Here is a 25437-nt window from a genome sequence, read left to right as displayed (position 1 = left end):
TTACTACCACTCTCCCCTCCTAACAAAAGGAAATAACATACCACTGGTTCCTACTACCACTATCTCCCCTCCTAACAAAAGGAAATAACATACCACTGGTTCCTACTACCACTCTCCCCTCCTAACAAAAGGAAATAACATACCACTGGTTCTTACTACCACTCTCCCCTCCTAACAAAAGGAAATAACATACCACTGGTTCCTACTACCACTCTCTCCCCTCCTAACAAAAGGAAATAACATACCACCGGTTCCTACTACCACTATCTCCCCTCCTAACAAAAGGAAATAACATACCACTGGTTCTTACTACCACTCTCCCCTCCTAACAAAAGGAAATAACATACCACTGGTTCCTACTACCACTATCTCCCCTCCTAACAAAAGGAAATAACATACCACTGGTTCTTACTACCACTCTCTCCCCTCCTAACAAAAGGAAATAACATACCACCGGTTCCTACTACCACTCTCTCCCCTCCTAACAAAAGGAAATAACATACCACTGGTTCCTACTACCACTCTCTCCCCTCCTAACAAAAGGAAATAACATACCACTGGTTCCTACTACCACTCTCTCCCCTCCTAACAAAAGGAAATAACATACCACTGGTTCCTACTACCACTCTCTCCCCTCCTAACAAAAGGAAATAACATACCACTGGTTCCTACTACCACTCTCTCCCCTCCTAACAAAAGGAAATAACATACCACCGGTTCCTACTACCACTCTCTCCCCTCCTAACAAAAGGAATTAAAAAATAACTATCATCTTATATTATGACAAGACTCTGAGTAAATAGTCAACAGTGAACCGATATCTATACTATGTAACATATGTAATAAGAGATCCCAGAGGGATCTTGGCGCCCACCAAAGAATGATCTATGTCTACACACAATGGAAAGAGGGATTTTTTCTCTGCTTTTCAAACTTTGACTACATCCTACATATAAAATTTGTGACAGATCGCTTCAGTACTTCAAGAGAAATAGCGGAAACAAACTTCATTTAAAATTCATTTATCAAAATACAAGATGGCGGCCTGTTGGGCATCTTGTTCACCGATCAGTCCCAAAATGCAATATGCACAACTAGGGCCCTAGGGGAACCTGCATGTAAAATTTGAGACTGGTCCCTTCAATACCATTTGAGAAATAGTGGTAACAAGAATTGTTACACAGACAGAAGACTGAAGGACGGACAGACCACGGACCACAGGCCACAGGCCACAGGCAAAAGGCAATTTGACCACGGACGAAAGGCGATTAGAATAGCCCACCATCTTATGATGGTGGGCTAAAAATACATATTTAAATAGGGGATAAAATGAATACCTGAAGCCTTACTTCACCATTGTACACACTAGCACATTAAAACATCTATGTGAACACAAAGTAACATTTGATAGATATCAGACTGACACAACCAAAATATGCAACTATGAAAACTTTCAATCATATCAATATTATACAATCTTAAAAGCATTAAGAGCCAAGGAATATTAATTTGACAACCTTATTTGTACATTTATCAACTTCACATTTTTTCGTTTTTCTCAAAAAAAAACTTGAAGATTTGACCAAACCATTTCTATTCACCACTGGAACTCTTGTATACCAGGTACATTTACCTCAGCAGTATAATCAAATAGTAACGGATGGTTACCAAGGTTATGATCTTGGCAACCATTATTCAGCTGTCGACAATGTTCTTTTAAGTCCTTAGTTCAGATATTTACTCGTCGGCCACATCAGGACCAGCTGATGTTGATCTCCTGCAAGAGGTTCTGAATATTCCTAATGCATGAGTGAATTTTTCATGTAACTTCCTTCTAATAAGACTTTCTGGTAAGTTTTAAAAAGTTACAGACACATATACATATATATATTAGTAAACTTCAGTCCATTAGTAAGTTGTGTTTCAGAGCTGGGTCTATCCTCGTCTGATCAATGTAGTAATGCCATAGAGATTCTCCTTAAGGGCTGACCATGTACACTACTTGGCTGGAGTCCTGTACGGCCAGAGTGATGATCACAGGTCAGTTATCCAAACACTGACCATTCAGCGAGTACTTCTTCAGACACATGCGGTCGAGCTTGTTTGGTATGCCATTACAGAACACCTCTGTGGAAGAGAACAAACATAAGGAAACAATGTAAAGAGTCTATCATGTCAAGATAGGGAAGACTCGGTTACCATTGTTTTATTCATAAGACAATCATCTCATTAATATCGATGGCTATTTTAACTTCTTGTTTCCATGTAGTAGCTATTGGCTACCTCACTGACTCTCTTCGCATACCCTATAACCCCAATTAGACAAATTCAAACACCCCCCCCCCTAGGGTAAGGTGGATAAATGTTTTGCATATACAAACAGTACAGACAGTAAACTCAACATATAATGAAATACTTTACCATGCCGTAATATTAAGAATATCTGTGTTTGATATGTTTATAGGCCAAACAATTATAATCAGAATCTATAGGTCCATTCGATTTAGTTATATAAGGAATTCACTATACTAAGCAATGGTACTTTACTTTATAAGAACTTCCTACATTATTTTTAAATGACAATGTTTATTATTGTACAAGTAATTTTAACATCAGAAACAGCAGTTAAGGACCTATATAGTACTACATAAGTTAGAAATGTCTAGACATGCATATGGCGGTATCTCCATGATAAATACAGACCATTTTTATCTCCTGAAGTGTCATAAGATTTCTCAAGCTCCTTCTTCCTAACACATGTCTCAACCAATGCATCCATGAAAGTAGCCTGCAGAGACAGGAAAATTTACTTTTATGGAACAAGCCATGTATGGAATGGAAGAGACAAAAGGATAAATATCACAGCAGGAATGCTGTTATCTTTTTTCTTTCTATTTCGATCGGATGATTGTTTAAAAAACCATTTACCTAAGATTTAAGGTTTAAATGGCGTTTCTTACGATCATTATGAAGACATCTTCACCTTTCGAAATCGACACAATGTGAGAAAATAACTTTACATTGGTCTAACCCTGAGAAACACTAAAAATTCTGTACCCTACCCTGCTACGTAGAAAGAGTAAAATCTTTCCTGTAGGACCATCGAGTGGACTGGTCCTCCTGCTTAGAGTCAGGAACTGAGTGACATACAGAGTTGGCATCTTACCGCGATCCTGATGACCTTGTAAATCCCAGGATAACTGTTCATATGGCACAGTAAGTAATACTTCCTGGGAAAGAACACACTCCAGTTCAGTTTTTAGTTTAACGGACAACTCATATTGATGTTAAATTAATCCAAGGCTACCAGAGTTATCTGGTAGACATGGATTAACATAACATCAATATGTCCTTAAACAGAAGAGAAGGTGTGGTACTATAGAGGAGGTGTGGTACTATAGAGGGGTTGTGGTACTATAGAGGTGGTGTGGTACTATAGAGGAGGTGTGGTACTACAGAGGAGGTGTGGTACTATAGAGGAGAAGGTGTGGTACTATAGAGAAGGTGTGGTACTATAGAGGAGAAGGTGTGGTACTATAGAGAAGGTGTGGTACTATAGAGGAGAAGGTGTGGTACTATAGAGAAGGTGTGGTACTATAGAGGAGGTGTGGTACTATAGAGAAGGTGTGGTACTATAGAGGAGGTGTGGTACTATAGAGGAGGTGTGGTACTATAGAGGAGAAGGTGTGGTACTATAGAGAAGGTGTGGTACTATAGAGGAGAAGGTGTGGTACTATAGAGGAGAAGGTGTGGTACTATAGAGGAGGTGTGGTACTATAAAGGAGAAGGTGTGGTACTATAGGGAAGGTGTGTGGTACTATAGAGGAGGTGTGGTACTATAGAGGACTAAGGTGTGGTACTATAGAGAATGTGTGGTACTATAGGGATGTGTGGTACTATAGAGGAGGTGTGGTACTATAGAGGGGTTGTGGTACTATAGAGGAGGTGTGGTACTATAGAGGAGATGTGGTACTATAGAGGGGTTGTAGTACTATAGAGAAGGTGTGGTACTATAGCGGAGGTGTGGTACTATAGAGGAGGTGTGGTACTATAGAGGAGGTGTGGTACTATAGAGGAGGTGTGGTACTATAGAGGAGGTGTGGTACTATAGAGGAGGTGTGGTACTATAGAGGAGGTGTGGTACTATAGAGGGGGTGTGGTACTATAGAGGAGGTGTGGTACTATAGAGGAGGTGTGGTACTATAGAGGAGGTGTGGTACTATAGAGGAGGTGTGGTACTATAGAGGAGGTGTGGTACTATAGAGGAGGGTGTGGTACTATAGAGGAGGTGTGGTACTATAGAGGAGGTGTGGTACTATAGAGGAGGTGTGGTACTATAGAGGAGGTGTGGTACTATAGAGGAGGTGTGGTACTATAGAGAGGTGTGGTACTATAGAGGAGTGTGGTACTATAGAGAAAGGTGTGGTACTATAGAGGTGTGGTACTATAGAGGAGAAGGTGTGGTACTATAGAGGAGGTGTGGTACTATAGAGAAGGTGTGGTACTATAGAGAAGGTGTGGTACTATAGAGGAGATGTGGTACTATAGAGAAGGTGTGGTACTATAGAGAAGGTGTGGTACTATAGAGGAGGTGTGGTACTATAGAGAGGTGTGGTACTATAGAGGAGGTGTGGTACTATAGAGGAGGTGTGGTACTATAGAGGAGGTGTGGTACTATAGAGAGAAGGTGTGGTACTATAGAGGAGGTGTGTACTATAGAGGAGGTGTGGTACTATAGAGGAAGGTGTGGCTATAGGAGTGTGGTACTAGAGGAGGTGTGGTACTAGAGGGGGTGTGGTCTATAGAGGAGTGGTACTATAGAGAAGGTGTGGTACTATAGAGGGGGTGTGGTACTATAGAGGAGGTGTGGTACTATAGAGGAGGTGTGGTACTATAGAGGAGGTGTGGTACTTAGAGGGATTGTGGTACTATAGAGGAGGTGTGGTACTATAGAGGAGGTGTGGTACTAAGGAGATGTGGACTAGAGGTGTTGGTACTATAGAGAAGGTGTGGTACTATAGAGGAGATGTGGTACTATAGAGAAGGTGTGGTACTATAGAGGAGGGTGTGGTACTATAGAGGAGATGTGGTACTATAGAGAGAAGGTGTGGTACTATAGAGGAGGTGTGGTACTATAGAGAAGGTGTGGTACTGTAGAGAAGGTGTGGTACTATAGAGGAGAGGTGTGGTACTATAGAGGAGGTGTGGTACTATAGAGGAGAGGTGTGGTACTATAGAGAAGGTGTGGTACTATAGAGGGTGTGGTACTATAGAGGAGAAGGTGTGGTACTATAGAGGAGGTGTGGTACTATAGAGGAGAAGTGTGGTACTATAGAGGAAGGTGTGGTACTATAGAGGAAGGTGTGGTACTATAGAGGAGGTGTGGTACTATAGAGGGGGTGTGGTACTATAGAGGAGGGTGTGGGTACTATAGAGGAGGTGTGGTACTATAGAGGAGAGGTGTGGTACTATAGAGGAGAAGGTGTGTACTTAAGGTGTGTACTATAGAGGAGAAGGTGTGTGTACTATAGAGAAGGTGTGGTACTATAGAGGAGGTGTGGTACTATAGAGGAGGTGTGGTACTATAGAGGAGGTGTGGTACTATAGAGAGGAGGTGTGGTACTATAGAGGAGGTGTGGTACTATAGAGGAGGTGTGGTACTATAGAGGGGGTGTGGTACTATAGAGGAGGTGTGGTACTATAGAGGGGGTGTGGTACTATAGAGGAGGTGTGGTACTATAGAGGAGGTGTGGTACTATAGAGGAGGTGTGGTACTATAGAGGAGGTGTGGTACTATAGAGGAGGTGTGGTACTATAGAGAAGGTGTGGTACTATAGAGGAGGTGTGTACTATAGAGGGTGTGGTACTATAGAGGAGTGGTATAAGAGGGTGTGGTACTATAGAGGAGGTGTGGTACTATAGAGGAGGGTGTGGTACTATAGAGGAGGTGTGGTACTATAGAGGAGGTGTGGTACTATAGAGGAGGGTGTGGTACTATAGAGGAGGTGGTACTATAGAGGAGTGTACTATAGAGGAGGTGTGGGTACTATAGAGGAGGTGTGTTACTATAGAGGAGAAGTGTGGTACTATAGAGGAGGTGTGGTACTATAGAGAAGGTGTGGTACTATAGAGGAGGTGTGGTACTATAGAGGAGGTGTGGTACTATAGAGGAGGTGTGGTACTATAGAGGAGGTGTGGTACTATAGAGGAGGTGTGGTACTATAGAGGAGGGTGTGGTACTATAGAGAAGGTGTGGTACTATAGAGGGGGTGTGGTACTATAGAGAAGGTGTGGTACTATAGAGGAGGGTGTGGTACTATAGAGGAGGTGTGGTACTATAGAGGAGGTGTGGTACTATAGAGGAGGTGTGGTACTATAGAGGAGGTGTGGTACTATAGAGGAGGTGTGTGGTACTATAGAGGAGGTGTGGTACTATAGAGGAGGAAGGTGTGGTACTATAGAGGAGAAGGTGTGGTACTATAGAGGAGGTGTGGTACTATAGAGGAGGTGTGGTACTATAGAGGAGAAGGTGTGGTACTATAGAGAAGGTGTGGTACTATAGAGGAGGTGTGGTACTATAGAGGAGAAGGTGTGGTACTATAGAGGAGGTGTGGTACTATAGAGGAGGTGTGGTACTATAGAGGAGGTGTGGTACTATAGAGGAGGTGTGGTACTATAGAGGAGGTGTGGTACTATAGAGGAGGTGTGGTACTATAGAGGAGGTGTGGTACTATAGAGAAGGTGTGGTACTATAGAGGAGGTGTGGTACTATAGAGGAGAAGGTGTGGTACTATAGAGGAGGTGTGGTACTATAGAGGAGGTGTGGTACTATAGAGAAGGTGTGGTACTATAGAGGTGGTGTGGTACTATAGAGGAGGTGTGGTACTATAGAGGAGAAGGTGTGGTACTATAGAGGAGGTGTGGTACTATAGAGGAGGTGTGGTACTATAGAGGAGGTGTGGTACTATAGAGGAGAAGGTGTGGTACTATAGAGGAGGTGTGGTACTATAGAGGAGGTGTGGTACTATAGAGGAGGTGTGGTACTATAGAGAAGGTGTGGTACTATAGAGGAGGTGTGGTACTATAGAGGAGAAGGTGTGGTACTATAGAGGAGGTGTGGTACTATAGAGGAGGTGTGGTACTATAGAGGAGAAGGTGTGGTACTATAGAGGAGAAGGTGTGGTACTATAGAGAGAGGTGTGGTACTATAGAGGTGGTGTGGTACTATAGAGAAGGTGTGGTACTATAGAAGGAGGTGTGGTACTATAGAGGAGAGGTGTGGTACTATAGAGGAGGTGTGGTACTATAGAGGAGGTGTGGTACTATAGAGGTGGTGTGGTACTATAGAGGAGGTGTGGTACTATAGAGGAGGTGTGGTACTATAGAGGAGAAGGTGTGGTACTATAGAGGAGAAGTGTGGTACTATAGAGGAGAAGGTGTAGTACTATAGAGAAGGTGTGGTACTATAGAGGAGGTGTGGTACTATAGAGGAGAAGGTGTGGTACTATAGAGGAGGTGTGTACTATAGAGAGAAGGTGTGGTACTATAGAGGGGGTGTGGTACTATAGAGGAGAAGGTGTGGCACTATAAAGGAGGTGTGGTACTATAGAGGAGAAGGTGTGGTACTATAGAGGAGGGTGTGTACTATAGAGGAGGTGTGGTACTATAGAGGAGGTGTGGTACTATAGAAAAGGTGTGGTACTATAGAGGTCATACATTAATGAGTTTACCTTTTCGTGATCGTCAATTACACAAAGTCCTTCTGTGTTAATGGTGATGGTGACGTCTCTTTCTGGGAATCCTCGTGCTAGAGATCTATTGACCATGTTACTAAAACCACCGGTCGGCTTCTGTAGGATAGCATCAAAGAAAGCACACCTGTCAATTAAACAAAAATGCTTTTTATCTTATTTAGACATTGTAGAAACATGAATAGCTATATACCAGGATCAAATAACACAAAAAATTAAAGAACCTTTGCAAGAAATTCCAAGGATTTTTGATATCCACAAATGAATGGCCTAATATCAAATAAAAAAAGGTCAATCTGTTTTCCCTAAGCCTTTTTTTCTTTTAAAATAATCTTATTGGTACCTACCTGTTGGTGTGAATTCCTTTTGTACTTACCCATAAAATGGATATTTAGCACAGATAGCGAGATATTGACAGTACAGTTGTTGTTTCGTCATTTCCCCTGTACTGTTGAATGCTAATTGGTGAGCTTCTAATAGCCGCTCAGCGGTGACTGGTTTCCGTCCATGTAGCTTCTTATTCTTGCAAAGATATTTTGGATAGTAGTTCTTCATATCATCCCTATAAAACAATATACATTATGATAATATTGTGTCAACATTCAATGAATTATGAAAATATTCTCTTATAGCAGCTGTGGTGGCCATCATGGATTCCTGATCAACCCGAAAAATAACATCACTTTATCGGGACCATGTCAGGATCATTTCATACACTGTGACGGCCTTCTTGGATTTCGAATTGACCCGAAAAATAACAAACACTTTGTCTGTACCATGTCAGGATCATTTCATGCAAGTTTCAGCCAAATTGCACCGGTAGAACTTGAGAAGAAGTTCAATGAAAATGTGTTTTCAAGATGGCGGCTGTGGCGGCCTTCTTGGATTTTCGGATCGACCAGAAAAATAACAACACTTTGTCAGGATCATTTCATGCAAGTTTCAGCCAAATCGCATAGGTAGAACTTGAAAAGAAGTTCAAAATGTGTTTTCAAGATGGCGGCTGTGACGGCCAACTTGGATTTTGGATTGATCCGAAAAATAACAACACTTTGTCGGGACCATGTCAGTATAATTTCATGCAAGTTTCAGCCAAATCGCACAGGTAGAACTTGAAAAGAAGTTCAAAATGTGTTTTCAAGATGGCGGCTGTGACGGCCAACTTGGATTTTGGATTGACCCAAAAAATAACAACACTTTGTCGGGACCATGTCAGTATAATTTATGCAAGTTTCAGCCAAATTACAATGGTAGAACTTGAGAAGAAGTTCAAAATATGAAAAGTTTACGCCTTCAGGTCAGATGACCTAAAAATATGCATTGTTTTCTTCATATGAAATTGCTGAATTCATGTTTGTGTTGGGTATTTTGATTCCATCCACTGCTTTGTCTCAGGTCACTAACTGTCCATTAAGTGAAAAAAACTATCCATTAAGTTGTAACTTATTGGACAGTTAGTGATCACCAAAGTACTTTCATTCAGATATTGGACTGATTACACAAAGGAGGATATCACATCTATGTTTTAAGACAGAATGTACCACTGTTTCTAATTGCGTAAGATATGGATATAGGTGAGATAGATGCTATTTTCATTCTATTTTCAAAAACTTTGCAAAAACAACGAGAAAAATTTACATATACATGCAGTCCATAGTTTAAGGACTAAAACCAACCTGTACGCATCAAGTTTTCGACTAAACGGTCCTTTTTCCATGAGGGCTTGGATTCCAGCTAGTTGGTCATAATCAGCATCAGACACAAGGTAACGGCCATTTATAATATTATACTGTGCCTCGTGGTATAGTAGGCACATCGCTTCCTCTGTAGAGGACGTCCATAACTGGAATAGAGAACATAACATCAAATAGAGAATATAACATCAAATAGAGAATATAACATCAAATATAACATAAAATATAGCTAGTCAACAAATGGAGAATATAACATCAAATAGAGAATATAACATCAAATATAACATAAAATATAGCTAGTCAACAAATGGAGAATATAACATCAAATAGAGAATATAACATCAAACATAACATCAAATAGTGAAAATAACATCAAAAATAACATCAAATAGAGAATATAACATCAAATATAACATCAAATAGAGAATTTAACATCAAATAGAGAATATAACATCAAAGAGAGAATAAAACATCAAATATATCTAGTCATCAAATAGAGAATATAACATCAAATATAGCTAGTCATCAAATAGAGAATATAACATCAAATATAACTAGTCATCAAATAGAGAATATAACATCAAATATAGCTAGCCATCAAATAGAGAATATAACATCAAATATAACTAGTCATCAAATAGAGAATATAACATCAAATATAACTAGTCATCAAATAGAGAATATAACATCAAATATAGCTAGCCATCAAATAGAGAATATAACATCAAATATAGCCAGTCATCAAATAGAGAATATAACATCAAATATAGCTAGTCATCAAATAGAGAATATAACATCAGATATAACATCTAATAGAGAATATAACATCTAATATAACATCAAATAGAGAAAATAACATCAAATAGAGAATATAACATCAAATATAACATCAAATAGAGAATTTAACATCAAATAGAGAATATAACATCAAATATAACATCAAATAGAGAATTTAACATCAAATAGAGAATATAACATCAAATAGAGAATATAACATCATATATAGCTAGTCATCAAATAGAGAATATAACATCAAATATAACTAGTCATCAAATAGAGAATATAAACATCAAATATAATATAACATCAAATAGAGAATATAACAAATAGAGAAAATAACATCAAATAGAGAATATAACATCAAATATAACATCAAATAGAGAATTTAACATCAAATAGAGAATATAACATCAAATAGAGAATATAACATCATATATAGCTAGTCATCAAATAGAGAATATAACATCAAATATAACTAGTCATCAAATAGAGAATATAACATCAAATATAGCTAGCCATCAAATAGAGAATATAACATCAAATATAACTAGTCATCAAATAGAGAATATAACATCAAATATAACTAGTCATCAAATAGAGAATATAACATCAGATATAACATCAAATAGAGAATATAACATCAAATATAGCAAGTCATCAAATAGAGAATATAACATCAAATATAGCTAGCCATCAAATAGAGAATATAACATCAAATATAACTAGTCATCAAATAGAGAATATAACATCAAATATAACTAGTCATCAAATAGAGAATATAACACAAAATATAGCTAGCCATCAAATAGAGAATATAACATCAAATAGAGAATTTAACATCAGATATAACATCTAATAGAGAATATAACATCAGATAGAGAATATAACATCAAATAGAGAATGTAACATCAGATATAACACCTAATAGAGATAATTACATAATTTGTTTACACCAATCTATATATTAAGAAATATAATATTTTCAACTATTACACCGACCGTTCAATAAAACCTTGTTATATTGCACGGTTCGAAGTTATATTGCACGCTTCCATGGAAACGTTATATTGCACGGTTCGAGATGTTATATTGCACGGCTTTAGGAGCACCTCGTTGTTGTTGTCTAGTTTTGTAGGAATTGCGAGTAACAGTGAGTTACGTTATTACGACGTCACAAAGGTTCACACTCAATTTCGCGCTGGATTTATAGATCTCGAATCAAGCACGCCATGTAGACGTTTACTGTACAGAGTAAAGGATGGACACGATGAATGTATTAGATCAAAAGGCTGCAAGCAGGTCTAATAATGTGAAAACAGACAATAAGACATCCAAACCGGTGTTACAACGTGACGTACGTGGGCTATACGTCAATCTTCAATAGGATATTAAGTTTTTTTCCGTACGGTACGGTGTTGATGATTTTGTTAAGTGATTGTCGTATTCGTTTTATAAAAAAAAATATTCAACTGAAAAACTGGTGATTATGTAATAAAACAAATATTCCATGGTTACTGTGCTCTAGTATTTTAATACAAATATTTCATTGGTTATTGTGCTTTAGTTCATAATATTTACCCTCGGTGATGGTAATCAACAAACGAGGCCAAAGGCCGAGTGCAATATAACATTTGTTGATTACCATCACCTCGGGTTAAATATTATGAACTAGAGCACAGTAACCCATGAAATATTTGTATAATATAACATCAAATATAACATCTAATAGAGTTGTCCCATGAAAGACAGCTATGTAAGATAAATCTATCTTACATAGCTGTGACGTCACAATTGAAAAACAATGAGATGACGTCATGTCAGCCAAAGTTGACGTCATTTTTCTTCTATTTCGATTGATTTGTCGGATTTATTTACCATTTCATTTGTTTAATTTGCATTTCAAACCGTTTTACCTAAGATTTCTTGTTTATATTTTCAATATAAACCAAACTTTGATGAGTTCTTTCGAATGGCGTTCTTATTTTTAAAATCGATCGATTATTTAAGAAGTTAAGATTTTGTCACAAAATAGCTGCCTCACCTTTCGTGCAAGTAATTCGACAAGCAATGTGAGAAAATAACTCTTTCATATGTAAATTATGTAGGATAGAACTATTCCACCCTCGGGTACAGAATTTTGGGTCAGAAACCTCGGCAAGCCTCGGTTCTGACCCAAAATTCTGTACCCTCGGGTGGAATAGTTCTATCCTACATATGTACATATGAAAGAGTCATATAATATAACATCAAATATAACATCTAATAGAGAATATAACATCAAATATAACATCAAATAGACAATATAACATCAAATACAGAATATGAAAACAAATACAGAAATCAACATCAAATAGACATAAATGTAAATCACCTTTGTATCTACTATACAAGGATTCCAGGACTTGAATAAATAATTAAACATGACTTTTGTTCTGATCACTGGTGAACAGGTACTTACGATCTTCTCCTCCCTCAATGAGAGAAACACATTCCTCTGGAACATCACCACCGGTTCATCTAAAACACAGGGTAAGTAGAACACTTCAACACTACATTACCTGTAGGCAATTTCACTTGTTCATAGACAAGTTAATTAACAATCAAAGTTATCTTTGGTTAACAGTCCCAACTTTTCTGGACATGTGGAGAAATTTTTTTGTCTTGTACTTCATATAATCTGGCTTTCCTGAAGTTGTCCTCACTCTCAAATTTGAATCCTAAAGTTGTCCTCACTCTCATATTTGAGATCCTAAAGTTGTCCTCACTCTCATATTTGAATCCTAAAGTTGTCCTCACTCTCACATTTAAATCCTAAAGTTGTCCTCACTCTCATATTTGAATCCTGAAGTTGTCCTCACTCTCAAATTTGAATCCTAAAGTTGTCCTCACTCTCATATTTGAGGTCCTAAAGTTGTTCTCACCTTCACATTTGAATCCTAAAGTTGTCCTCACTCTCACATTTGAATCCTAAAGTTGTCCTCACTCTCATATTTGAGATCCTAAAGTTGTCCTCACTCTCAAATTTGAATCCTAAAGTTGTCCTCACTCTCATATTTGAGATCCTAAAGTTGTTCTCACCCTCACATTTGAAATCCTAAAATTGTCCTCACTCTCACATTTGAAATCCTAAAGTTGTCCTCACTCCCACATTTGAAATCCTAAAGTTGTCCTCACTCTCACATTTGAAATCCCTTAACTGTTTTCACCCTCACATTTGAAATCCTTAAGTTGTTTTCACACTCATATTTGAAATCCTAAAGTTGTTTTCACCCTCATATTTGAAATCCTAAAGTTGTCCTCACTCTAACATTTGAAATACCTAAGTTGTCCTCATTCTCACATTTGAAATCCTAAAATTGTCCTCACTCTCACATTTGAAATCCTTAAGTTGTCCTCACCCTCACATTTGAAATCCTAAAATTGTTCTCACCCTCACATTTGAAAAATCCTACAGTTGTCCTCACCCACACATTTGAAATCCTAAAGTTGTTCTCACCCTCACATTTGAAATCCTAAAATTGTCCTCACTCTCACATTTTAAATCCTAAAGTTGTCCTCACTCTCAAATTTGAGATCCTTAAGTTGTTTTTTCCTCTCATTTGAATCCTAAAGTTGTCCTCACTCTCACATTTGAAATCCTAAAGTTGTCCTCACCCTCACATTTTAAATCCTAAAGTTGTCCTCACTCTCAAATTTGAGATCCTAAAGTTGTTTTATCCTCTCATTTGAATCCTAGTTGTCTTCACTCTCACATTTGAAATCCTAAAGTTCTCCTCACCTTCACATTTGAAATCCTTAAGTTGTTTTCACCCTCATATTTGAAATCCTAAAATTGTCCTCACTCACACATTTGAAATCCTAAAGTTGTCCTCACCCTCATATTTGAAATCCTAAAGTTGTCCTCACTCTCACATTTGAAATCCTAAAGTTATTCTCACCCTCACATTTTAAATCCTTAAGTTGTTCTTATCCTCTCATTTGAATCCTAAAGTTGTCCTCACTCTCACATTTGAAATCCTAAAGTTGTCCTCACTCTCACATTTGTAATCCAAAAGTTGTTCTCACCTTCACATTTGAAATCCTAAAGTTATTCTCATCCTGACATTTGAAATCCTAAAGTTGTCCTCACTCTAACATTTGAAATCCCTAAACTGTTTTCACCCTCATATTTGAAATCCTTAAGTTGATTTCACCCTCATATTTGAAATCCGTAAGTTGTTTTCACCCTCATATTTGAAATCTTAAAATTGTCCTCACTCTAACATTTGAAATCCTAAAGTTGTCCTCACCCTCACATTTGAAACCCTAAAGTTGTCCTAACCCTCATATTTGAAATCCTAAAGTTTTCCTCACTCTCACATTTGAAATCCTAAAGTTATTCTCACCCTCACATTTTAAATCCTTAAATTGTTTTTACCCTCACATTTGAAATCCTAAAATTGTCCTCACTCTCACATTTGAAATCCTAAAGTTGTCCTCACTCTCATATTTGAAATCCCCTAACTGTTTTCACCCTCACATTTGAAATCCTTAAGTTGTTTTCACCCTCATATTTGAAATCCTAAAGTTGTTTTCACCCTCATATTTGAAATCCTAAAGTTGTCCTCACTCTAACATTTGAAATCCCTAAGTTGTCCTCATTCTCACATTTGAAATCCTAAAATTGTGCTCACTCTCACATTTGAAATCCTAAAGTTGTCCTCACTCTCACATTTGAAATCCCTAAACTGTTTTCACCCTCACATTTGAAATCCTTAAGTTGTTTTCAAACTCATATTTGAAATCCTAAAGGTCAAATGTGAGGGTGAGGACAACTTTAGGATTTCAAATGTTAGAGTGAGGACAATTTTAAGATTTCAAATATGAGGGTAAAACCACTTTCGGATTTCAAATATGAGGGTGAAAACAGTTTAGGGATTTCAAATAAAATTGTCCTCACCCTCATATCTGCAATCCCAAAGTTGTCCTTACTCTCACATTTGAAATCCTTAAGTTGTCCTCACTCTCAAATTTGAAATCCTTAAGTTGTCCTCACCCTCACATTTGAAATCCTTAAATTGTTCTCACCCTCACATTTGAAAAATCCCACAGTTGTCCTCACCCACACATTTGAAATCCTAAAGTTGTTCTCACCCTCACATTTGAAATCCTAAAATTGTCCTCACTCTCACATTTGAAATCCGAAAATTGTCCTCACTCTCAAACTTGAGATCCTAAAGTTGTTTTATCCTCTCATTTGAATCCTTAAGTTGTCCTCACTCTCACATTTGAAATCCTAAAGTTGTCCTCACCTTCACATTTGAAATCCTTAAGTTGTTTTCACCCTCATATTTGAAATCCAGAAATTGTCCTCATTCTAACATTTGAAATCCTAAAGTTGTCCTTACCCTCACATTTGAAACCCTAAAATTGTCCTCACCCTCATATTTGAAATCCTAAAGTTGTCCTCACATTCACATTTGAAATCCTAAAGTTGTCCTCAACTTCACATTTGAAATCCTTAAGTTGTTTTCACCCTCATATTTGAAATCCTAAAATTGTCCTCACTCACATATTTGAAATCCTAAAGTTGTTCTCACCCTTACATTTGAAATCCTAAAATTGTCCTCATTCTAACATTTGAAATCCTAAAGTTGTTCTCACCCTCACATTTGAAACCCTAAAATTGTCCTCACCCTCATATTTGAAATCCTAAAGTTGTCCTCACTCTCACATTTGAAATCCTAAAGTTATTCTCAACCTCACATTTTAAATCCTTAAGTTGTTCTTATCCTCTCATTTGAATCCTAAAGTTGTCCTCACTCTCACATTTGAAATCCTAAAGTTGTCCTCACTCTCACATTTGTAATCCTAAAGTTGTTCTCACCTTCACATTTGAAATCCTAAAGTTATTCTCATCCTGACATTTGAAATCCTAAAGTTGTCCTCACTCTTACATTTGAAATCCCTAAACTGTTTTCACCCTCACATTTGAAATCCTTAAGTTGATTTCACCCTCATATTTGAAATCCGTAAGTTGTTTTCACCCTCATATTTGAAATCTTAAAATTGTCCTCACTTTAACATTTGAAATCCTAAAGTTGTCCTCACTCTCACATTTGAAATCCTAAAGTTATTCTCACCCTCACATTTTAAATCCTTAAGTTGTTCTTATCACATTTGAAATCCTAAAGTTGTCCTCGCTCTCACATTTGAGATCCTAAAGTTGAAATCCTTAAGTTGTTTTCACCCTCACATTTGAAATCCTTAAGTTGATTTCACCCTCATATTTGAAATCCTAAAGTTGTCCTCACTCTAACATTTGAAATCCTTAAGTTGTTCTCACCCTCACATTTGAAATCCTAAAATTGTCCTCACTCTCACATTTTAAATCCTAAAGTTGTCCTCACTCTCAAATTTGAGATCCTAAAGTTGTTTTATCCTCTCATTTGAATCCTAGTTGTCTTCACTCTCACATTTGAAATCCTAAAGTTCTCCTCACCTTCACATTTGAAATCGTTAAGTTGTTCTCACCCTCACATTTGAAATCCTAAAATTGTCCTCACTCACACATTTGAAATCCTAAAGTTGTCCTCATCCTCACATTTGAAATCCTAAAGTTGTCCTCACCCTCACATTTGAAATCCTAAAGTTGTCCTCACTCTCACATTTGAAATCCTAAAGTTTTCTCACCCTCACATTTTAAATCCTTAAGTTGTTCTTATCCTCTCATTTGAATCCTAAAGTTGTCCTCACTCTCACATTTGTAATCCAGAAGTTGTTCTCACCTTCACATTTGAAATCCTAAAGTTATTCTCATCCTTACATTTGAAATCCTAAAGTTGTCCTCACTCTAACATTTGAAATCCCTAAACTGTTTTCACCCTCACATTTGAAATCCTTAAGTTGTTTTCACCCTCATATTTGAAATCCTTAAGTTGTTCTCACCCTCATATTTGAAATCCTAAAGTTGTCCTCACTCTAACATTTGAAATCCTTAAGTTGTTCTCACCCTCATATTTGAATCCTAAAATTGTCCTCACTCTCACATTTTAAATCCTAAAATTGTCCTCACTCTCAAATTTGAGATCCTAAAGTTGTTTTATCCTCTCATTTGAATCCTAGTTGTCTTCACTCTCACATTTGAAATCCTAAAGTTGTCCTCACCCTCACATTTGAAATCCTTAAGTTGTTTTCAACCTCATATTTGAAATCCTAAAATTGTCCTCACTCACACATTTGAAATCCTAAAGTTGTTCTCACCCTTACATTTGAAATCCTAAAATTGTCCTCACTCTAACATTTGAAATCCCAAAGTTGTCCTCACTCTCACATTTGAAATCATTAAGTTGTCCTCACCCTCACATTTGAAATCCTTAAGTTGTCCTCAAACTCACATTTGAAATCCTACAGTTGTCCTCAACCACACATTTGAAATCCTAAAGTTGTTCTCACCCTAACATTTGAAATCCTAAAATTGTCCTCACTCTCACATTTGAAATCCTAAAGTTGTTCTCACCCTCATATTTGAAATCCTTGAGTTGTTCTTATCCTCTCATTTTAATCCTAAAGTTGTCCTCACTCTCACATTTGAAATCCTAAAGTTGTCCTCACCCTCACATTTGAAATCCTTAAGTTGTTTTCACCCTCATATTTGAAATCCTAAAATTGTCCTCACTCACACATTTGAAATCCTAAAGTTGTTCTCACCCTTACATTTGAAATCCTAAAATTGTCCTCACTCTAACATTTGAAATCCTAAAGTTGTCCTCACCCTCACATTTGAAACCCTAAAGTTGTCCTCACCCTCATATTTGAAATCCTAAAGTTGTCCTCACACTCACATTTGAAATCCTTAAGTTGTTCTCACCCTCACATTTGAAATCCTAAAGTTATTCTCACCCTCACATTTTAAATCCTTAAGTTGTTCTTATCCTCTCATTTGAATCCTAAAGTTGTCCTCACTCTCACATTTGAAATCCTAAAGTTGTCCTCACTCTCACATTTGTAATCCTAAAGTTGTTCTCACCTTCACATTTGAAATCCTAAAGTTATTCTCACCCTGACATTTGAAATCCTAAAGTTGTCCTCACCCTCACATTTGAAACCCTAAAGTTATTCTCATCCTCTCACACCCTACAAACTAACCTCTGGCTATCAAATTCCTTGTACTGTCTGCATATTCCATACAAAATCTGTCCCAAAGTTGAGCAATCTCAAAAGGTTGGTGGTCATCTTTCAGTCTAAATTCTAAAGAAAAGAAAATATATGTACTTTCTATGTTGCTGAAATAATTGATTCTGACCTCTGGTAATGATATTCAACCTTGTAAATATGACAAATCAATTTAATAATTAATACAATGGCCTTAGTAAATATTTATCTCTTGAGTAGATACTGACACTTGAACACTGATGAAGTTTAAGATGTTTGCTGATTGAAATCAATCAGATTAGTAGATGTTACTGAAAATCTCAGACAATTTCTTTGAATATTCTTATATTCTAGTCTGAAGTCACCTTGTTTGACAGTACCAGGTAATTATCTTAGCAGTATTTAATATTTCTTGAAGAAACATTCCAAAACATGAAAACTTGTTTTACGCATTTGCCGTGACGAAATATATAATCCCATCATATAAATCATCATTTTATCGTAACAGAATGTGTCATTGACAATACATAGAGTACATTCTAACATGAATGTTTGGTATAAATTACCCAACAAAGGAGAGACCATCCACAGTGAGAAAATCTTGTTAGCATTTTCTGGTAGATTCCGTGTCTCTCTGATCTTCTCGAAAAGCTCCGAGACTTTGGCAAGGTGGCCATTGCCTTGTAGATCCAGATGTAGACCCGTCCTATCCCTCAGCCATATCACCATCTCAACAGCTATAATAATGTAACGCATGTTATAACCACAAAATAGTTTATCAGATATAGAACACTTAAACAAATTTTCATTTTGTTTTTACGATGTATAATGTTGTTAAGTTCATCTATCTTTGTTATTTCTGGACCATTTTGTTTTGTCCAAGATTAAGATTGTGTGCCTGCTATTGTGCGAGATTTCCACCAGATTTCCTTGACTGTGCTGACTATAATACATTACTCTGTGTGGTGATGCTTACTGTCTGCTCCTTCGAGGTCCCCATGATCGTGATCCGTTGGGAAAATAGGCGCCCTTACACTCTCTTCAGTTTCTGTGGTATACTAAAAAGATACATCACATCTGTTATTCTGAGAAAGAAAATATTACGGACAGTGTTCTCATCACTATTTAGTTGAGTTTATGTCAATAAAAAGCATTGCTACAACACATATATTGAGTTCAGACTAATATTGTGTCATTTAAATTATCTTTTTTTTCAAACTATAAGAAAAGACAAGGGTCCCAGCCACCCACTTCACATGTAACAGGAGAGGAGAAAATGTAGCGGCCAGACCGGGATTCGAGCCCAGAACCCTCCGAACACTAGCCGAGTGCTCTACCGACTGAGCTACCTGGTCACCGATGATCGACATTAAATTAATTCAGACATATAAAATTACCCATGGGTCTCAGTTAATTTTCCCTGGGGAGTAGGGTGTCAAGTTTGCCATAAATATATGATTAGCCTAGAAAAAAAATTGAATATGTACTTTTCATTGGATAAGACTAGTATCACTAATTAAAGGGACAATTCAGTCTAAGAGAACATTAAAATTTGTATATATATCGGAAAAAAACCCAGTTCTTATGGAAATTAGATCAGTCAGTTTTACTGTGATATGCCTGAAAAGCCCATGGTGGTGACATGTGTGTAGATGTTCAAACTCGCTCGCTGTCCGCCATTACACATTGTGGTCGAACTTCTTGTATGCCGAACCCTGTCCCTTGCTCGCAGAGTAATGCAACTGTTGTCTAGAACTTTTCAAATCGTTCTGATAGTAGTATGTTTACCTTATTAGGTGAATTGTCCTGTCTAAAAATCATTTTATCACCTTCACAAGGGTTAGTAGTTTTTTTGTTTAACGTGCGTGACTTAGGCTCGGGTATTGGTACAGCGTCCATATTGTACTGCTGAATCGTATTGATCAACGATTTGATATTTCAACGATATTAATTAAAATACTTTTAATGTCGTGGATTTGTCAATGTTTTACGTTATATGTTTCATAAGAAATGTAGAACAATACATTTATGCTATATTTTGCTTCTTGGTTATGTAAAAGAATTAGCCTGAGTGAATTGTCCCTTTAAAATAAAGGTATTATATATTTATTTAAAACTAATGAACTTTATAGACATACTTTAATTATGATGTTTGGTAAGTTCTAAAAATGATATTAGTTTTTCAGTCGTGTTATGATAAAGTGCCAATCCTCTGTTTTGACAGTAACTAAACTTTTGAAAGTGAAAGTAGAGTGAACGTAACTATTACACGTTACTAACTTATCTTAACATGTAATCGGAAGCATACGCGGATAATATTTGATAAAGAAGTAAAACATATTGCCTCAAAGAAAGAAAATAGTCATTTAAACACCTTTATTACATCAATATCTTACTATAGACAGTTAAAGTTTTGTTATTACCTTTACTCCAGCCATCTTGGGTCATTCTAATACGGAAAAGGAGTCGATAGAACTTCCGCTCCTGCCACGCCCATTTACTTGTCGAAGTTATTCTAGACAGGTATGTACAACCAGAAACATATCTGGTACAACAAGCATTGAATAAATTTGATTATTAATCTCTTCTTCTACAATATTCTTGTTCAACCCTGCAGGGTGATTTTATTATCATTACGATGATAGTTATTTTTTTTTCAGAAACAACAAAATACTAAGTGTATATAAAAAGGGTACCTATAGACATACACACGTTTACGGTCGCTAACAAAAATGAATAGATGATAAAAAATAATATATTTAGGACAGAGTTCTTGTTTATTCCAATGATACTAATTGTTATTTTGTCAACAAGTTGTGATTGTAAAAATAATGTTTTATCTGTTATTTAAATTTAATTCATTTTGGAAACAATTTCAAAAAGTGCAGCTGTTATCACACACAGCATCTAGTAAAATTCCACAGTCAGATACATGTATGACGATTAGTTATGTGCAGCTTATATATTAGGATTTGTCTTAAGTACTGTCCATGGATCATTTTAGACGCTAAATAATCTTACATTAAAAATCAATTAAAAATAATGCTCTATAAAATATTTTATGCACACCACGTAAAGCAATGCTTCAGTGATATAGCACTATAAAAAAGGGCACCAATTCCACTATAAAAGAAGACACAACACAAATATACCGTAGTCTCCCAAAACACACACCACCACTTCATACACGCAACACACCACATGCATGTATACCTGGGAGGTCGCGATCGTCCTTACACATAACAAACTTTATATGATTACAGTAGCCTAATATCCAAATTGACTATATTTAATTTTTAGGTAGTAAATAATCTACCCATTCTACAGATATTTTGATATTAATAATTAAGTCTAAATCGCTGATCTGGCTCATTCAGATTCAGTTTGATTATTTTTCAATAAGTGGTGATAGGGACACTGTAGTGCAACTAGTACGGCAACGATGGTTTGATCCGTTTGCGGTATCGCTTCGATATACGAGTACCGAGTAAGTAGGTTCCAACTTGTAGAGTTTAAAGACATTGTGTATGGTGTTACAGACCGATATTCAGCTCAAGTGTTAATTAGATATCCTACCTTGTATAAAGATCGTGATTTCACGCAAGGTACTCCTATTTATCAAACAATTGTGACACTTACATACAGCTTAATGCGAGTTCATAGCAAAAACTTTAAGTTTTCATCAGAATCTTGCTTATTATTCAAGATATTCACAAAATATGACTGAGAGACAAATTATTAGGTTCATATGCATCAATCTGATATGCACTTTGCTAAATTTGATGAAGAATAAAGAGTGTTTGACCCATTGTTTACATCGTTGTGTCAGTCTTTGCGCAACGGTTTTGATCGATGATATTGCGAAAAAGTGTACGGTTTGGAGTTTGAGATTGCAACGGTTTGGTATTATTTATATGATGGCATCTCCATGCGTAATAGAATCCAACCGTAACGTATCAACCATTAGTTACAATTTATATAATAATAGACCCACCAGAGTGCCCATAGACCATTTTTAGACGTTTTAGTGACCTAGATAAAAAATCATTAAAAAAAATCCTATTCTACATTAAAACACGCGTAGTACAATAATGTAGAATAGGATGTTTACCGATTTTTTTATTTAGACCCCTAAAACGTCTAAAATGGTCTATGGGTACTTTTGTGGGTCCACGATTACATTATAATTAATGTACACATAATATATAAACTCTAAATAATTATCAGATCCCTAGCTGTGACATAATTACATTTGTCCAGTTCACCTTTCAAATGATAGTTTGCCGCTGTCCACTCGGTCACACTGACCAATGCATATATAATACTATTATACGAGTGAGATGTGTGTACCTGCATCTGATATGTAATGATTTCGTATACCGTTTTTAAAGTTACTAAATCATTAGATTTACATAGATTTCTTAGAGTTTTTGACTTCCTACAAACGTTCTTATACCTGAAATTAGAAAGTTTTCAAAATTACAACATTTAATTTGAACTATTGGCAATGTTTATCAACGTTAAAATATCGCCAAACACAACAAGAAATTGTATCTGTCGGCATTGAATGTTTACAACGGAAAGAACCGAGTGCATCTTTGAGTTCGGAATCGAGGTCGCTGAAAATCTCATCCGGTTAATGGATATAGATGTAATAACACCACTAAGAGGCAACTTATATTTTATCGGTTACATTGGCCTGATTAAGCGTAATAGTCGATACAAAGAAACGTAAGAAACGTAATGGGGGGGGGGGGGGGGGGGGGGGGTGCAAAGGTCCTCAATATTTGGACCCCCCTCCTCGCCCCGCACCCACAGGAGGAGATTGATACTTTAATTCAACACACAACCATATATACTTTATAAACTTTTTTCATATATCGTCGAGTAGAATCCTTGTACACATTTATAGACAGTGGCGTCGATAAACGGAAACTAATGAATACGCAAATTGCCATGCTAGCGCCAAAGGTGCGATATTTTGGTGTTTTGGGGGGGGGGGGGGGGGGCGACAATCTCCTACGAGAAAAAAATATTACGATTTAGAATGGCTAAGATGAGTTTAACGATGCATTTTGGTGAATTTGCGAGCGCCGAAACCGCGAGAATTTGGTGTTTGAGTGTGTCCAGGGGGTCTACCCCGGGAAATACATTACGATTTAGAATTTTACGATGCATTTTGATGAATGTGGGAGCGCCTGAAGGCGCGAGATTTTGGGTGTTTGAGGAGGTCCGAGGGTCTATATTATACATGAATACAGGTGTACATGTACATTATTAAGCAAACATATATGTACATAGGTCTACAATGTATATGTAAGGTGTATTTTTGCTTTGAATACATAAAAGTACACATAAAATTTAGATATATAGTTAGGCTGATTTTTTTAAAGTAAATCAGTTGTAAAAAAGTTATATAACTAGTGACATATAGCTATAGGGAAATGTCCATTAGACGGATAGAGACTATAACTAGGTATATATAAGGAATGTCCATTAGACGGATAGACACTATAACTAAGGATACATAGGGAATTTCCATTAGACGGATATATCTTATAACTAGGGCTATATAAGGAATGTTCATTAGACGGATAAAGACTATAACTAGAGATATATAGGGGAATGCCCATTAGACGGATAGACATTATAACTAAGGATATACAATGTATACGGAATGTCAAATATTGATATAATGATAAAAGAAATACACGTACTTACTTAGTCCGCTAAACATGCCTATATTATTAGTTTTTTCGTCATTTTTTCCTTATTATAAAGTCTATATATTAGGCCATTTTTTTAAAGCCTAATAATATTGGCAGGTTTAGCGGAATAGTACATAATATCATGACAAATGAAAATAAAATAATGGCAGAAGCAAGTATAAAACCATATAATATAATGAAAACCCTTCTTTATGGCTACAAACACCTGTACAGTATAGGATTATTTACACACTTAGAAACTCTTCACAAAACTTTTGCATACGTTTCAACGTTTATTAGATTAACACAGTAATCAGGAACCTGTAGTCGATAAATTTGTGTTTTCAGTCGATAGTAGATATGTCCATTAGACATATGAGATTTCCTTCGATCGGATGTTTGGAATGTTCACGCGTCGCGCATGCACATAAGGGTTGTTTTTACACTCGCCGAAAGATAATAATATGAAATAGTGACTAGGTCGGTCCTATTTATTTTCAGTTTTTCTCCATTTTGAACAAAATTGTTATACAAACTTTTAAATATTTAGGAAAACTTTTTATCGCTACCTAAACACACTATTTTGGGACATACCATTTATGCAAAAACGTAAATAGTCGGACAACTTTTCCGTTATAACCTACAATGAGTATGATCTGAGAATATGCTAATTCATTTCAAACATGGAATCAATCAATAGAGCTCTATTGTGTTGTAATCACGTTTAAGGGGTCTCGATAAAAAAGTTTAACTCACATTCTAAACCTAGTACGTATATATTGCGCAAATGTTTAAGTCTTACACGATATCAAAAATTTTTAAAAATAGAAAAACGTACACAAAAATATTACCCTTTAGAGTGCCCGAAATATCATTTTTTAGGAAGTTTTCTAATAGGACTTTGATACTGTATAGAAAGTCCATAATGTTTTTTGTTAAAATCATGGTACTTATGGTCGACAATTTGTTGGGACGACATAAAAATAACAAAGTTTACTAAAACGATTGTATTAATGTAAGCGCCAAATGAATCCCTAAGATCAATCGTTGATTTTTGAAATTAACGGCAGATGGAATTTGCGTGCCTTTAATAAATTACGGGTTTTTTTTTTGTTTGTTTAGAAAGGTCAAGTTATTATGGTTGAAACGAACAGGAAAACCAATAACAATGTTATCAGTTTATTTTTATCAATGTTTGAATCATTTATAATCAAAAATGATAACATGTGAGAAAATTAGTGTATTCTTAAAACTGAAACCAGTTTTTACTATGAAAAATTCGGTTAAAGATTTCAAAAAATTTTTAATGTTAAAATGAATTCATGAATAACACAAAACCAAAAATTTTCGAGGCTTATCACAGTTTCATTA

General features: G+C 36.3%; 1 protein-coding gene across 1 annotated transcript; it reads right to left on the bottom strand.

Annotated features, from left to right (window-relative positions):
- Positions 1–1018: 1018 nt before the first annotated feature.
- Positions 1019–20884, bottom strand: LOC138319223 (FERM domain-containing protein 8-like). The gene is made up of 11 exons (XM_069262209.1): positions 20782–20884; positions 19335–19416; positions 18925–19095; positions 18353–18454; positions 12684–12742; positions 9428–9594; positions 8128–8313; positions 7731–7878; positions 3063–3230; positions 2704–2788; positions 1019–2127 (listed from the first exon to the last, which is right to left on the bottom strand). Exons 1-11 carry the CDS (start codon positions 20794–20796, stop codon positions 2042–2044), a joined length of 1269 nt encoding a protein of 422 aa, XP_069118310.1. The 5' UTR covers positions 20797–20884; the 3' UTR covers positions 1019–2041.
- Positions 20885–25437: the final 4553 nt, after the last annotated feature.

The sequence above is a fragment of the Argopecten irradians genome, chromosome 3, assembly GCF_041381155.1.
Source record: "Argopecten irradians isolate NY chromosome 3, Ai_NY, whole genome shotgun sequence".
In the NCBI taxonomy this organism is placed as follows: Eukaryota; Metazoa; Mollusca; class Bivalvia; order Pectinida; family Pectinidae; genus Argopecten; species Argopecten irradians.
Note: the sequence above shows the minus strand (reverse complement) of the source record. Positions and strands in the feature narration are given on the sequence as shown.